The sequence below is a fragment of the Panthera onca genome, chromosome D1, assembly GCF_046562875.1.
Source record: "Panthera onca isolate mPanOnc1 chromosome D1, mPanOnc1 haplotype 2, whole genome shotgun sequence".
Taxonomy (NCBI): Eukaryota; Metazoa; Chordata; class Mammalia; order Carnivora; family Felidae; genus Panthera; species Panthera onca.
The window spans coordinates 57,301,607-57,318,978 of record NC_138348.1 but is presented as its reverse complement, the minus strand read 5'-3'; the positions used below and the strand labels follow the sequence as shown (position 1 = coordinate 57,318,978).

The window sequence follows — 17,372 nt, the reverse complement described above, 5'->3', positions numbered from 1 at the left end:
AAGAATGTTAGGGTCTTATCTTTCATGATCTCTCAGCAGCACCCAGTGCTAACTCCAACATACTTGACCACTCTTCCCTTCTTGAAACATTCTCCTTGTGTCTGACATGAAATTATACTATGCTGGTTTTCTCCTACCAGTTTGGCCTCCTTTTTTCAACCTCATTAGCCATCTCTTTCACCCTCTACCCAGTTTTTAAATGTTGGAGTTCCTAAGGGCCTGATTCTTGGGCCTTGATCCCATTCACTGTCATGACGTCAATTAACATTGACAATATGATGGTTTCCAAATGTACAGTTTCAATCCAGACCTATAATTTGAATTCAGTATCAATGTATCCAATGGGCTACTATCCTCCCCATAGGCACTCCAATTCAACATGTTCAAAGCCAGACTCAAAATCTTCCCTTCAGGCACCTGGGTAGCTCAGTCAGTTGAGCATCCCGACTTTGGCTCAGGTCATGATCTTGCTGCTTGTGGGTTCAGGCCCTGCCTCCAGGCTTTGTGTTGACAACTTAGAGCCTGGAGCCTGCTTCGGATTCTGTGCCTACTCCTCTCTCTGCCCCTGCCCCTGCCCCACTCACGATCTGTCTCTCTCTCAAAAATAAATAAACGTTAAAAAAAATTAAAAAACAAAATCTTCCCCTTCGAACTGTCCAATATAAGGCAGTACATTCAAAATAACTATACTTATATCTTCAAGGTAGTAGAGACATATTCACTATGGATTAAGAAAAAAAAAGATTATAAAACATTACATCATTTGTTCCCATCACTGCAAAACAAACAAAATCCATCCCTCTATCCACCTACTTATGTATGTATGTATGTATGTATATATCTATGGAGAAAGAGATATAAATGCCTAGAAAAAGACCTGTTAGGATACACAACAAAATGTTAAACAATAACTTTTTTTTTAAACAATAATTTCTGAATAGTATTATTTTTATTTTCTGTCTACTTCAGCTTCTTGTGTATATGTATGTTTATTTCCCATGTTCTTTAAATGCATGTCTTTCAATTTTATAATTAGATATTCTTAGTTATTTTTTTTAAATCTCCTGAGAGGATGCCATATGAAGTTCAGGGCACCTGAATCGGGGCACCTGGGTGGCTCAATTGGTTAAGCGTCCAACTTGGGCTCAGGTCATGATCTCATGGTTGGTTCGTGAGTTCTAGTCCTGCATCCATCTCTCTGCTGTCAGCAGGGAACCTGCTTCAGATCTTCTGTCTTCTTCTCTCTCTACCCCTCCCCCATTTGTACTCTCTCAAAAATAAATAAACATTTTTTAAAAAATGAAGTTCAGGGCATCTGTTATGAAATTTTCTTGCTTAAATGGTTTAATTTAAATCTTGTCAAGCTTTTAGATCTAACTTCCAGGTTGTAGGAAGGAGACAGAACATGTTCTACAACAGCAGTAGGAAACAATCAGACAAATCAAGAAGGGAGGACATTCTATAAGACAGATGGTCTGACCTAGTCAAAAAGTTACTGTTATGTAAGTGATGAATCATGGGAATCTACTCCCGTAGCCAAAAGCACACTGTATGCACTGTATGTTAGCTAACTTGACAATAAATTATTTTTTTTAATGTTACTATTAGAGAGAAATAAAAGTGGTAGAACTGCTCTAGATTAAAAGTGACATAACAGTGAAATACAAAGTGGGAAATTTCACAGGCTTTTGGTTATAAACAATGCCCAGAAAAGACATTTTGCAGGTAATTACTGAAATGGATAGAGTATTAGATGATATGGGAGCATTACTATTAATTTTCCTGAGTGAGATGATAGTATTGCAGTTCTTTAACAGAATGTAGAGAATGTTCTTACTTCTAGAAATGCTGAGCTGTTTAAGAGTGAAGTGTCATGATGCCTGATAGAGAAAGCAAAATGTTAACAACAAATTATTCTAAATGATGGGTAGAGAGGCACCTGGGTGGCTCAGTCGGTTAAGTGTCCGACTTCGGCTCAGGTCATGATCTCACTGTTCATGGGTTTGAGCCCCACGTTGGGCTCTGTGCTGACAGCTCAGAGCCTGGAGCCTGCTTCAGATTCTGTGTCTCCCTCTCTCTCTGCCCCTCTCCTGCTCACACTGTCTTTCTTCAAAAAAATGAATAATAATTAAAAATAAATAAATAATTGGTGGGTAGAAAAGTGTTCACTGTATGTTCTTAGGGAAAAAATTCTTTCAAGACTGTAAGCTTTCCAAATGGCAAGGACTGTATCCTCTCAACGTTGTATCCCAGCACCTGAAACACATCTTGGTACAATAAATGTTTGTTGAGAGAATGAATAAGTAAAAATAAGCTCATATTTTGAGATGCTGGGCAGTGGGGCTGGTAGAAATGGTGATGCTCTACATACTGCTGCCATCTTCTGAAGAAAAATAATAGATGTAAAACCTCTTTATGTACTGCTGACATATGTGAGGCGCTCAGTAAACGTTAGTTCCCTTCTTTTCTCCCTTTCCTTTGCCTCTGACTCTTTAGGCAGATGACAGATGTCATTAAAATCAAACAGCTACTTTGAAACTTCTCACATAATAGACAAAGCAAAAAGGGCAAGTAATTGGGTTGAAGCAGATTGAAATTTATTGAGTTAATCAGATTGAATGGACATTTATTTTGGACAAAATACTGTAAGAAAAGCCCTTGCCTGGTAGATGATAGACATGAAATACAGGTCTGAAATAGTAGCAATTACAATTATAATAATTAATTTTAGGTATTTTATCTCATTGAATCTTCAAATAATTCACTGTAGTTTGTACTATAATTATCCTCATTGTTTTAAGTGAAGAAAGTAAGCTATGGTGAGGTAGCCAAAGGTCACAGAGTAAGTATGCGGTAGAGCTGGAATCCAAACTTCCTATAGAGCTCTTGCTCTTAACCACTACTTTAGATTCTTGCCCATTGCCCAATTCCACGTGAGGGGTGGAATGTGGTCCCAGCCACTCTTCTCAAAGATATGTTAGGAATCTTTCTAGACAAAATTATTACAGATCATTAGAGGGTCACTTAAAGCAGGCAGACTATATCAGGAAATAACCACATACCTGCAGAACAGATGGGATTTTCTCCTGAAGTTCTGAATCTAAAAAGAGGGAAAGAGTATGCTGAATAAAATTAGATACCCACATTTAATCTATACCATTACCAAAACGTGTATGCCTCTCATTAAGGATAAGTCAATGCTAGAAATTCCCTTATTCCCTCTTTCCCGTCTTTCCACAAACATTATTAGGTGCTATTGTGTGCCAGACATCCTAAGGATATAAAAATAAGTAAAATGTCTCTCTCTATAGTCTAGTTGGGAGAGAGACATGTAAACAAATGTGAGCCACAATACATTGCTGATCCAGAATGAAAACTTATACAAGATTTGGTGGAACATGAAGGAAAATGTGGTCATTTCTGCTAGAGGGGGTAAAACTGTTTGACTGGAGTTTTAAAAATGAAGAACTGTTCTCAACTATTTAGCCTTAAGGAAAAGCATTCCAGGCAGAGGTATGAAAGTGGTATGTTTGGGGAACAACAAGCAGCTGGATATGGGTAGAACTTAAGCAGCAGGGAAAAGGGGAGTTGGTGAAAGAGGTTCTCCTGGGCCAGGTGAGGAAGAACCTTGTATGCTGTGATAAGGAGTTTGGTCTTTACTCTGTATAGGCAGTGGGAAGCTCCTAGCCGAGTTTAAGCACAGGAGTGACATGATCAAGTTTAAGCTTTGGAAAGTTAACCTTGGCAGCAGGTGAGCAATGAATGGGAAGAGGTGAGACTGAGGCAAAAGAACTAGTGAGGTGGTAGTCTTGCATTATTAGAACATGCTCAGGGAGTGGAGAGGAAAGGACAGCAATGACTGCAGACTGAATACAGAAACCAAAGAACATGGAAGAGAATTATACGGCTCTGTCAGCTCACTAGGTTATCAGGTTCAGCATCCTGCGAAGTTTTGAAACTAAATTGCAGAACAAGTTGGGAGACCAGCAGATCCGTGATTAAATGCTGACTCTACCATGTTCAAACTGTGACCTTCAACAAGTTTTTTAGATCTCTGTAACTCAGTTATCTCCTCTTTAAAATGCAGATAATAATAGTATAATCCCATGAGATTGAAAATCTATCTTAAACTCTCTGAGCCAGTTTCCTCTTTTGTAAAATGACAATATTTATATTTGTCCTGTCATGTTTTTGTGAAGATTAGAGAGAACATGTAAAATGGTTCTATAGTAACTACTTATTGAAGAGTTGACTGATTAATGATGGAAAAATAGATTAAGATGGAAAGGGAATAATAGGAGAGAGGCCTCAATAAATGTAAAGGATTAAAGAAATCATTCAGGCTCATGACTGTCATGTGGTCCAGGGAGATATACAATTCATTGTTTTATATTATATGGCTGCCACACATAAAACACTCAGTGAATATCTCTACTGAATAGAGAAATAAACCACCAAATGCCATTCATTATCATTTAGAGAAGATGGGAGGTAGCAAACTATATATGCAAGGCAGTGAAAAAAGAACTTGGGTTTGAATCCTAACTCCAACAACATATTAGCTATGTCATCTTAGAGCAATTAATTTACCTCTCTGTACCTAAGTTATTTATGTATAAAATTAAGATAATATGACCTGTTTCATGAGATCACTATAAGGATCTATTCGTTCATTAAACAAATATTTATTAAATGCCTGCTATGTGCAAGACACCATTCTAGGCTCTAAGGATACAGCAGGAAACAACACTAACAAAATCCTTATCTACATGATACTTATATTCTAGGGGACAGATAGGGAAGACAATTTAAATATCTGGTATCTGTACACATACAATATATATAAAATGTGTCAGGTGATGATACCTGCAATGAAGAAAAACAAAGCAAGGTAAGGAAATAAAGTCTGATTGGGGTGGAAGGAGCTATTTTACATAGGGTAGTCATTGCAGACCTCTCTGATAAGATGACATCTGGGCACAAACCTGAATAAGGTAAGGGGGTCAAGCCATATGGATATCTAAGGGAAGAATGGGCAAAGATCCTGGGGTTCAGGAGAGTGCTTAGATCATCAAGGACTAGAAAGGGAGCCACCAGTGTGGCTAAAACTGAGTAAGTAGTAGTATGCGGATGAGGGAACAGATTATGTAAAGCCTTGCAGGATATGGTGGAGTGTAGATTTTATTTTGAGTAAGATGGGATACCGTTGGAGAGTTCTGAGAGAGAAACTTGATTTTAAAAAGAACCACTCTGGGGGCACCTGGGTGGCTCAGCTGGTTAAGCCTCCGATTCGAGTTTGGCTCAGGTCATGATTTCCCTGGTCATAAGTTCAAGCCCCACATCGGGTTCTGCACTGACAGCTCAGAGCTTGCTTGGGATTCTCTCTCTCTCTCTCTCTCTCTCTCTCTCTGCTTGGGATTCTCTCTCTCTCTCTCTCTCTCTCTCTCCCCCTCTCTCTCTTCCTCTATCAAAATAAACAAAAAACATTAATAAATAAATGGACCACTCCGATTAGAAGACAAAACTAAGTTTTGTCAAATACAAACTAAGTTTTGTCTTCTATCCTTCATGCTAAAATCAAAAAGAAGGAGGAACAGTTAGGAGGCAGGATGATGGTAATAAGGAAGATTAGAAGGAACTGGTCCCTAGTAGTTTAGCAAAACAGAAAACATGAGACCTGAAACTGGAGGTGAGAAATGGTCTGATTCTGTGTATATTTCATAAGTAGAGCTGAGAGGATTTGTTAAAGAATTGGATGTACAGTGAGAAAAATAACAGTGTCAAGACTGACTGCAAGAACTTTGGCCTGGGCAACTACATGAATGGAGTTGTCATTTACTGAGAATGGGGAAAGAGAAAAATGGCAGGAGAGTTAATACTTGAGATGTTTAGCAGACACACAAGTGGAGATGATGAAAGACAAATGATGGGTAAACCCTAGCCGAGTGCAAATATTGGCTATATTTAACCACTGTTATTAATATCCTTACCTTAAGAGAGAAAAGACTTGCTTAAAAATGGTATCATTCCTTGGACACAGCACCTACAGCAAAATAGCCATGTTAGGACAACCTTAACCATTCATAGCCTTCCAAGCACTTCTTCAAAAAGACGCTAGAAACTCAAAGCATACAAACCAAAAAGAACCCAAAGGCTCTTGTCTAGCAAAGATGATGTCCTTCAGTTGACAACAAATATGTAGGCAAACCAAAGTCATCTTCTTTCTTATTCCACCCACTATAGAAAATGCTAAAACAAAACAAAACAAAACAAAACACCCAGAAGTTCTCTTCCCATGCTGCTCTTTTTTTTTTTTTTACCTTATTTTCCCTTTCCAATTTAATCTAATTTTTTTCTAATATCAATCAACAACTATGCATCTGCCAAGCACAGGCACCATGCAAGGGACTTTCTTAATTCTTCCTTAATTTTCAACACACTGCAAGGCAATTTTACAGGTGAGACAGCTGAGGCCCACAGAATTTATATTCTAAGAAATTACAGCTAATAAGGGCCTAACAGGACTGTTTTACTCCAGAGGCTATGCCTCTGTTACAGCACAGTCTCAATAATAATAATAATAATAATAATAATAATAATAATAATAATAAATGCCAATATCAACAAAACAATGACAGGAGACAGTAGCAGTGGCAACTTCCCTGAGTTTCCACCCTCCCCAGTTATTTCAAGCTCACTCTGCCCTACTGGCATCCACTTGAAAGATCAGTGGTATAACTTTACTAAGGGAGTGTTTAACATAGAGGTCTTTTTATAAAGTAACTAGATAATAAATACTAAATGTCCTAAGACTCTCTAATATAAAGAGACAGTCCTGTCCTCTACGGGTAACAATTTAAATCCCTTCAACATGTACATGTTAAAAACCTATTACACAAAGAAAGTCTGAGAAACTGTCATAGATAAGAGAAGCCTAAGGAGACGTGGTGACTAAATGTAATGACTAAATGTAATATAATATCCTGGATGGAATCCTGGAACAGAAAAATGACATTAGATTTTAAAAAAATGAAAGAAATAGGAAAAAAGATGGACTTTAGTTAATAATATATCAGTATCAGTTAATTAATTTATGAAAAGTGTAAGATAATAATAGTCAAAACTGGATGTGTGGTATGTGGAAATTCTCTGTACTATCGTTGCAACTTTTCTGTAATTCTAAAACTATTCTAAAATAAATTTTATTTTGGGGTGCCTGGATGGCTCAGTTGGTTAAGCTTCCGACTCTTGATCTTAGCTCAGGTCATGATCTCATGACTCGTAAGATCGAGCCCGGTATCAAGCTTTGTGCTGACAGCACAGAGCCTGCTTGGGATTCTCTCTCTCCCTCTCTCTCTGCCCCTCCCCTGCTCACACACACACTCTCTCTCTCAAAATAAACAACAAAAAAATAGTTTTTTTAATATAATAAAATAAATTTTATTTTTTAAAAGGCTGTTATATGCCAACTACTGTGCTAAGTATTAAAGGGAATATAAAAACAAATGTAACAACATAGACAGACTTTGAAAATATTACACTAAGTGAAAGAAGCCAGTCACAAAGAGCCAGATATTGTATGACTCCATTTATATGAAATACCCAAAACAGGCAAACCTATTGAGAAAGAAAGTAGATTAGTGGTTGCCTACAGCTAGAGTCTGAGATGGTGGGGATGACACCTAAGGGATATGGGGTTTCTTTTTGGGGTGACCAAAATGTTCTAAAATAGACTGTAGTGAAGGATGCACACTCTGTGTGTGTGTGTGTGTGTGTGTGTGTGTGTGCGTGTGTTTTAAAGTAATCTCTAAGCCCAACGTAGGGCTTGAACACATGCTCTTCCATACTCTACTGGATGAGCCAGCCAGGCACCCCATACTCTGAATATATTAAAAGCCATTGAATTGTACACTTTAAATGGGTGAATTGTATGGTATATGAATTGTATCTCAACAGAGCTGCTAAAAAAATGTAAGCATAATCCCTGTCCTGTAGGAGTTTGAATGGCTGGAGATACAGACATACATCTATATTAAACAGCTAAGTGGGCACCTGGGTGGCTTGGTTGGTTGAGCTTCTGTCTGACTTTGGCTCAGGTCAGGATCTCATTGTTCATGACTTTGAGCCCGGCATCCAGCTGGCTGCAGTCAGTGCAGAGCCTACCTGGGATCCTGTCTCCCTCTCTCTCTCTGCCCCTCTCCCTCTTGCACTCTCTCTCTAAAAAATAAATAAGCCTTAAAAAATAAAATAAAATAAAAATAAACAGCTAAGCAATATACCACAAGCATTATATGATTTAAGACAAAATAGGTGATACGAATAATAAGCACCTCTGGCAAGAAATTCAGGTGGAGATGGCCAGGAGAAGTTCTTAGCGTTTGGGGTGATACAGACACTGAGAATCTGCTCAAAGTCATGAACATTCTCCCCAGAAGATTCACCCATACACCACTATGCTAAACTAAGAGCTCCTCAGGGGCAGAGGTCATGTTGTATTCTTCTCAGGCACGTTGTAGACTTTCAGTCAAGGTTTGTTTTTGTGAATAAATAAGTGATTAGAAAGTGAATGCCATTTATTAAGCACCCACATCTATTTTGTTGAGTACCTACCATGCATCTGAATCAGAATAAGTATTATTACCTCATTTTACAGTTGAAGAAATGGAGGTTAAGTAATCTACCCAAAGTCAAACAGCCACTATCAGAACTAGCATACAATCTTAGAATTCTCTGACTCTAAAGTCCATAATTTTCCCACCATTCTATATCCTCTCTCATATGTGTTAGTGCTTAAGAAATTGGGCTGGGGGTGATCAAATTTAGGAAAAGTCTCTCAGAGAATGTGAGGTCATGAAGATTGGAAAGGGTATGAATAGATGGAAGGAAAGGCAAAATGCATAGGCAATCCTTAAAACTGCAATTAACCAGATACTAAAAGACTTTGTAATTATGTGCACAATATGCTTAACCTAATATTAGCCAGCATAAAAAGCAGGTAGGCAACGGGGAGCCTTGGGAGACAGGAGCTCCAGCTCCACCATCACACCTTGGCCAGTACTTCCCCTCTGTGAAGCTGGAGCAGATTAGCCTAAGATTCCTCCAGGCCCAAGGTCTATCAACCGTGACAAACAGAATAGAAATGAGTGAAGAAAATATATTAAGTGGGTTACCTCATACAGAAGAATTGGATGGGAAGAAAGATCTAGAGGACACTGATTTTTCCTCACTTTAATCATTCAGATTTCTGAGTCTCCACAAAAGCAAAGGATTTAATTATCTAAAAGCCAGGATTAAGGGTTGACAACTTTCTGGAAGACATTCAAATTGTAGCGTGAACTCTCCCTTTCAGCTCTGGGAAATGTGATTCCTCTTCCCTGCGATGCTCGGCATTATTTATCAGAACAAAAGTAATCTATTTTGGGACTGTATCCACAAATACCCACTCCCCCCCAATCAGCAAATGAAAAGCAGCGATAGCTCCACAGCAAATGGGAGAGGAGGTGGTGACGCTAGTGAATGAATGAATGAATGAGGACACAGCTGCTGCAGTGGGTTACAAAAATACTTGTGCCATGAGCTCAGGAGCCAAGAACCAGGGGACTGCGCATCTACAGAGAATTGAAGTCATGGGGAGAAATCTATATGGAATGAGTATCTTCACACACCCAGAACCCCAGGGTGAGTGGTGACAACAGTGAGTCAGGGGCCCATGAAAGCAACTGAAAGTTGTTTTACAAATATTAACAGAATACATTTCTATATCAACAAATATTTAAAGTAGCAGTTACATCATGTATTGAGTACCTTCTTTGTGGTAAGCAGTTTGTGTATACTATTTCAGTTCATCTTTACACTAATCCTCTGATAGAGGCATAATTGAGATAATTGCATCCATTTTATAGAGGAAAAACCAAAGGTTTAGGAAAATTGCCCAAAGTTATAGGTTTGATAAGAGGCACCAAGAATTCAAACCCAAGTCTGAGTGAATCTAAAGTCCATGCCTTCCATTCTACCACACTACCTCTCAAAAGAATGATACTAATTTATATTAGTATGAAATTCGTATGCTAATAATAATGGCATCAATAATCCCACCATTCGCTGAGCACCTGCTATATGCCAAACATCATTTCCCTTAATCCTCACAACTATTCTGTGAGGTAGGTATTTCTACCCGCATTTAACTGTGAGGAAACCAAAGCTCAGAAAGGTGAATTCATGTGCCTAAAGCACACAGCTGGCAAGTGGTGTTCTGGCCAACTTTTTCCTAAGTTCTTTCAAAATTGCTTTTGTTTGTAGTTTTCCCTTTGGCCAAGTCTCTTCCTCATATGTTTAATTTCTTGACTGTCCAAGTCCATCTTTGCACTGAGTCTTTATGGCTATTAGGAGCACAGATTATAGATTCACACAAACCTGGGTTTAAATACTGAAACTTCCATTTTAATAGCTAGCTGTCTGATCTTTGGCAAGTCACTTAAGAAATATTTGGCCTCTGGGGCGCCTGGGTGGCTCAGTCGGTTAAGTGTCCAACTTTGGCTCAAATCATTTCTCAGTTTGTGGGTTCGAGCCCTGGATCGGGCTCCATGCTCTGCCGGTTCAGAGCCTGGAGCATGTTTCAAATTCTGTCTCCCTCTCTCTCTGCCCCTCCCTACTCATGCTCTGTCTCTCTGCCTCTCAAAAATAAACATTAATTTTTTTTTTTTTTTTTTAGGAAGAAATACATTGCTTCAGGGTACCTGGGTGGCTCAGTTGGTTAAGCATCTGACTCTTGGTTTCGGCTCAGGTCATGATCTCATGGTTCATGAATTCAAGCCCCGCATCAGGCTCTGTGCTGATGGTGCACAGACTGCTTGGGATTCTCTCTCTCACTCTCTTTGCCCCTCCCCTGCTCGTGCTTGCATGTGCGCACTCTCTCAAATAAATAAATAAATAAATAAATGTTAAAAAATATACTTGGCTCTGCATACTTACGATTTACTTACATGAAATGACCAGAACAGACAAATCCATACAGACAGAAAGCAGATCAGTGATTACATGGGGATGGGCAGAGGGGTGAATGAGGAATGACTGCTTATGGGTACAGTTTCTTCTTGCAGAGAAGAAAATGCTCTGGAATTAGATTTTGATGATAGCTGCACAACTCTGTAAATATACTAAACACCACTCAACTGTCCATCTTAAAAGGGTAAATATTACGGTATATGAATGATATCTCAATTTTTTTAAAAAGAAAGAAACGTCTGGCCTTCCACCATAACTGCTGGGTGGTACTTCTAGGCCACAGTTGACCTTTATTAAGCCCAATTTCCTACCTTCCTCCAGGGCTAAACTGTTTCAAAATACCTGTGGTTACCTGAAATTTAAGTCCAATCCCCTACCATCTCCCCAAGACTCATCCCCACATTTCTCTGCACATTCTCCCTTGGTTCAAGTCCCACTGCTTCTCTCATTCCCAATATCTTCTGGGCCCTCTGGAACTCCAAACGTGTTCTCATTTCAGGGCCTTTGCACATACTCTCTCTGTCTGAATTCTAGCATTCTTTAAGTCTTAGTCATGTAACATCCTCAAGAAAACTTTCCTTACTGCTCAGATGTACCTGGATCCTGCTGTTATACACTCACATAGCACCCAGAATCTCTTTTGGGGCATTTATCACAATTAATTAAGTAGTTATATGCTTAATTGGCCTGTCTATTTTGCTAAGAATATAAGCTCCATGAAGACAGGAAACTGCTACATCCCAACACCTACCATACTCTGGCACATTGTGGGTGGTCAGTAAACATCTGCTGATTAAATTAATAAATCCATCCAAACCTCATTTCCTTATCTTTAAAGAGGTTATAAAAATATTTATCTCATAAGAGTTGTTGATACAATTAAATTAGATAATATATAAAAAGGACTTAGCAAGTGCAAGGCACGTTGTTAATGATCAAATTGGTAGCAGTGATGATGATGTGGTGATTGTTCAGCTCCTCATTTATTAAACAATATGTACTTTAGTGTGTGACAGGTGTTAAGGAGAAAACCATGAACAAAATAGTAAAATATCCCTGTCCTGCAGAGCTTACAGTCTAATAGTAACCAGAAAATAGCCAACTTCCTGGCCACGTTCCTGGGCTTTGGGACTCCCCGCCTTTCTAGGCACCCTGAAACTTGTGCCCTCCTATGTCACATCTTATGTCCTCCTAATTCATGTCTGTTGGTTTGTCATTTGCTTCAGTCCTCACTGCTCTTTGTTTACATGAACTCTACCCCACGTTAGACTTCAATGTTTTTAGTTGAAAACACCTTACAATGAGATCAGTACCCAAGGTTGCTCCTTCTGGCATACCTTTTGTGATCACCACACCTCACCTAATCATATCCTTGTGGTTCAGAGGTATGGTAATCCCAGAGGGAAGAACAGTAATCTCAGGGTGAGTGACATTCAGACCTAAGCCTGATATTCCAGGACCATCCATTTTATGTGGAAAGTAACTCCGCAGGTGAGTCATTACTCATTCGCTGGTATGTTCTGACTTCCACAGACATCATCCTGCCATCTTGATCAATCAGTATGTTTTCTGGGGTTTGATGAATATCGGCATTATGGTCTTAACACTACTTCTACTTACTACTTCTATTGACCCAAAGAGGTATGTAATCCCACCCTGTTTTATTCCACTAAAGCAGGGCTTTTCACTCATCTCAAATGTGAGATGACTGTAAGCTAAAAACTCCTTGGGCTCCTAAGGAAAGAACACTGAGCTAAGAGTCTGAAGTTCTAGTCCCAGCTCTACCATTTACTTGCATGTAATGTCAATTTTTGTTCAGTCACTTATTCACTCAGTATTTATCAGGAGCTACTTTAGGCCAAGTACACTGTGGGCTGGGTACATATAGACATAAAGAAAATACAGTTGGGGGCGCCTGGGTGGCTCAGTCGGTTAAGCGTCCGACTTCAGCTCAGGTCACGATCTCACAGTCCGTGAGTTCGAGCCCCGCGTTGGGCTCTGGGGTGATGGCTCAGAGCCTGGAGCCTGCTTCCAATTCTGTGTCTCCCTCTCTCTCTGCCCCTCCCCCGTTCATGCTCTGTCTCTCTCTGTCTCAAAAATAAATAAACGTTAAAAAAAAAATACAGTTGCCTACTCTCAAATCTTTCTAGTGAAGGCAGGAGATGTGCAAATTATTTATTACACTGCAATGTGAGAGCAGTGTAATGGGCTGTACAGGTCACAAAGATGGAAAGGACTGGGAAGGTTAAGGAAGGTTTTGGTTCTCCTCATCTGTGAAATGAGGAATGAAAAAGGAAAAGTAGTTGGGTCTTAGGAGAGGTAGAAAATCTTGGTTCCAGTCTCAGCTCCACCACTTAAATGGCTGTTGACCTATTTAAAAAAAGAGCATTCATTCATTCAGGCATTCAGTAGAATATTTGAGAACTATTATGTACCAGACACTGTGCCAGTAGCTTGCTTCCATTTCCTGATTTGTTGTGCCTGCCAAGATTATCTCATAATACTGTGAAAATCAAATGAAACTATGCAAATGAAAGCAGTATATAAACTGTGAAATAATATCAATATTCCTGCATACATTCCTTCACACCTTACAAACTAATCTTATTTACATTATCTTGTATAATCTTTACAACAATTCCATATGGTGGGCATTATCATCTGCATTCCATAGATATGAAACTGAAGCACAGAGAGCTCAAATAACCCACCTAAGGTCATATACCTCACAAGAGATAGAATCCGGGTGTGATGCAAGTCGCATGGCTTTTCCTTATAAACGTAAAGTATTAACTAACACTTCCAGACAGGCTGAGACAAAGATGGTCACAAGACTACATATGATTAGATGCCAAAAGATAACACTAGCTAGTTGAGGCATTTTAGACAATGTGGTCAGAAAGGTTTTATGGAAAAGATGAGACCTGAGCTGGGTGCTGAGGGATGGAGCATTTGGATGGGTGGTGAGAAGGTGAGGACACTCCAAGTGAAGACTCTCTGGCCAAAGCAATAGAGCAGAGTGGAAGAACAAAATCAATAACAAAGGTGTCTGAAAGGTAACAGTGGCATCAGACTTGGAGAGGTCCTATCCGCCCTTGAATCTTTAGGTGATGCCCTAATGACAGATTTCCATGGGGTCTCCTGTAGTAGAGAATGGTAGAAAACAGTATTCCTTGAAAAATTATCCCTCCCTTTCAGCAGTCCTCAGAATAAAAAGAAATACAGCAGGAGCACAGAGTCACCAATCTATCTTTAACAATGGAATTTTGAAACTTCCTGATTTTTTTCTATTATCCTTTCACCAGATCTGGCCAAATTCTCACAATTAGGCTGAGGTGAACATCAGTGAGTTATTTCATAAAGAAGCAAGGTGTGCACCATTAAGGAAACAAGCCTAAAGACATTCAGGGCCCACCTGAAGATACCTACTGGTAGTTCCATGAACAGCAAAGATCATGCTGATCTGTACATCATGGAGACATAATCTCTACAATTAACGGCTAAAATACAATTTTAACAAAAATTGCTAAAAGTAAGACATCATTCTAAGCATCATGATATATCTAAAACAACACACCTGTAATCTGTTCGTCTGTTAAAAGGGCAAGAGAAGACCAAGGACTGCCTTTACCGTGATTCAGACGGTTTTACTGAAGTCATTTAAATAGGGTTTTGTTAGGTAAAATTTTAGCTTATTATCCTTTTCTTATCGTCAAGTAGCCTCACATCCTAATCAGGTCACCAAGTTAAAACACTCTGGAAGTTGATTACTTAACGCAAAAATAAAAATGACCTGCTCAAGGTCACAGACATTGTCGGAACCAGCATAGGTTCCGACAATCTCTAAGAGTTTTCCACTGTGCGGCTCTTCCCTTTCCAGGCCAATGAGTGGCGAGGGTGGCTAGCGGAGGGGGCGTGGCTAGCGGAGGGGGCGTGGCCCACGGGTAATCGCAGCTGTGTTCGCCCGGGGAGGAGTGGATGAAACACAACCCTTTGACCGCAAGAAGCCGCGGGTGCTGCCGGGAGAACCTTGTTCTCGCCAGTGTTTCATACCCGGATGTCTGCAGAGGCCGTGATAGCCAGGCGGCCACCACCCACCTCTAGTCTCCCCACCACCTCCGCCGCGCCCAGCGTGCGTGGAACCTACCTTTCCTAGAGCTCCGTTCATCCTTTGCTGCTGCGGCCGGTAGTTGTGCAAGCTGAAGACCCGCCCAAGCTGCAGCGATCTCCCGGCGTCTGGAAACACTGACGGAACACCTCGCCTGGGTCCAGTATCAATATCCGACCGAGACACATTCAATCCCTGCAGCACCTTGGTTCCGGTAGCTTCTGAGACTCAGTATCTAGAAATCCCTTCAAGACTGCCCTAACCACGGCTTAAATGTCACCTTCACTGCAATTTTTCCAGGCAGAATTCATTGCCACATCTATGTTGTCCCAGTGTTTTGCACACAATTCTGATATTTCATCCAACATACAATGTATTAATTAATTGTTACTGTCTCTTTCACATATTTGTGAGTTCCTCAAGGACTGAGATCCTGTATGATTCATTCATTCCAGTGGCTAGCACAGGACATGGAGAACTGACTTCTAACATTGATTTAAAAGCTGATTGGCCCTAAGCGAGTTTTTCTGACGTTCAGTTGCCTTGTAATTAATAATTGATAATAACTTTCTTTTTTTATTACTTAAAAAAAATTTTTTTAGTGTTTATTTTTGAGAGAGACAGAGCACAAGCAGGGGAGGGTCAGTGAGAGGGAGACACAGAGTCCGAAGCAGGTTCCAGGCTTTGAGCTGTCAGCACAGAGCCCTACTTGGGACTGGAACCCATGAACCGTGAGATCATGACCTGAGCCTATGCTCAACTGGGTGAGCCACCCAGGCACCCCAATAATAACTACTTTCTACTGAGTGACAATTATGTGCAATGCATTGTGCTCAGAGCATCACTTAATTTATTCCCCACAAGACTGTTAGTGAAATATTATCACTTGATTTTAGATATAAGGATATTCCAAGAGGTTAAGAGACTTCTTCCAGGCCAACCAACTGAAGCACAGCTGAGTTTCAAACTCAGTCTCCTTATGCAAAGTGTTTTCCCTCTTATATAAGCCTTCTCACATGAGATAATGATGACACTGCACATTCATTTACTTTACACACCTTAACCATTTACTTATCATAACATAGTGCCAGTCCTCTTATTGAATCTTGGGAATACGGAGATGAATATTACATGGTCCCTGAACTTAAGTAGCTCATAGGGAATTTCATCAAACTAAAAAGCTTCTGTGCAGCAAGGGAAAAAATCAACAGAGTGAAAAGACAACCTACAGAATGGGAGAAAACATCTGCAAACCATACCTCTGCTAAGGGGTTAAAACCCAAAGTATATAAGGAATTCAACTCAATAGCACTCAATTTTTTTTTTTAAGTTTACTTATTTATTTTGAGAGAGAGAGAGAGAGAGAGAGCACATGCACGTGCTCGAGCAGGGGAGGGACAGAAAGAGAGGGAGAGGGGGAATCCCAAGCAGGCTTAGTGCTGTCAGGGCACAACTGGATGTGGGTCTTGAACCCATGAACCGTGAGATCATGACCTCAACCAAAATCAAGAACCAACACTCAACCGACTGAGCCACCCAGGCACCCCAATGGCACTTTATTTTAAATGGACAAAGGCAATTGCCACAACATGGATGGGCCTAGAGGATATTATGCTAAGTGAAATAGGTCAGAAAGAGAAAGACAATTACCATATGATTTCACTTATCTGTAGAATCTAAAAAACAAAATAAACAGATTCTTAAATACAGAGAACGAATCAGTGGTCCAGAGGGGAGATGGGTGGGGGTGGGCAAAATAGATGAAGAGGATTAACAGGTACCAACTTAAGTTATAAAATAGGTCATGGAGATGAAAAGTACAGCATAGGGAACACAGGCAATAATATCGTAATAACCTTGTATGGTGACAGATGGTAACTACACTTATCATAGTGACCACTGAGTAGTACATAGAAGTGTTAAATCAATATATATGTTGTACACTTGAAACTAATATAACATGGTATGTCAATTATAAATCAAGAATTTTTTAAATGGGCAGAGGACCTGAATAGACATTTCTCAGAAGAAGACACACAAATGGCCAACAGTACGTAAAAAGATACTGGGGGCGCCTGGGTGGCTCAGTCGGTTAGGCGGCCAACTTCAGCTCAGGTCATGATCTCGCGGTCTGTGAGTTCAAGCCCCGCGTTGGGCTCTGTGCTGACAGCTCAGAGCCTAGAGCCTGTTTCAGATTCTGTGTCTCCCTCTCTCTGACCATCCCCTGTTCATGCTCTGTCTCTCCCTGTCTCAAAAATAA

General features: G+C 40.0%; 1 protein-coding gene across 1 annotated transcript in view; it reads right to left on the bottom strand.

Annotated features, from left to right (window-relative positions):
- The window catches only part of MRPL48 (mitochondrial ribosomal protein L48), a 68,297-nt gene that overhangs the window by 37,831 nt on the left and 13,094 nt on the right, over nucleotides 1-17,372 (bottom strand). Inside the window, exons 5-7 of the mRNA XM_081790163.1 lie at nucleotides 15,152-15,330; nucleotides 5,991-6,043; nucleotides 3,063-3,100 (exon numbers count right to left, since the gene is read on the bottom strand). Coding sequence (XP_081646289.1) covers nucleotides 3,063-3,100; nucleotides 5,991-6,043; nucleotides 15,152-15,330 — 270 coding nt within the window. The remainder of the gene's footprint in view (nucleotides 1-3,062; nucleotides 3,101-5,990; nucleotides 6,044-15,151; nucleotides 15,331-17,372) is intronic.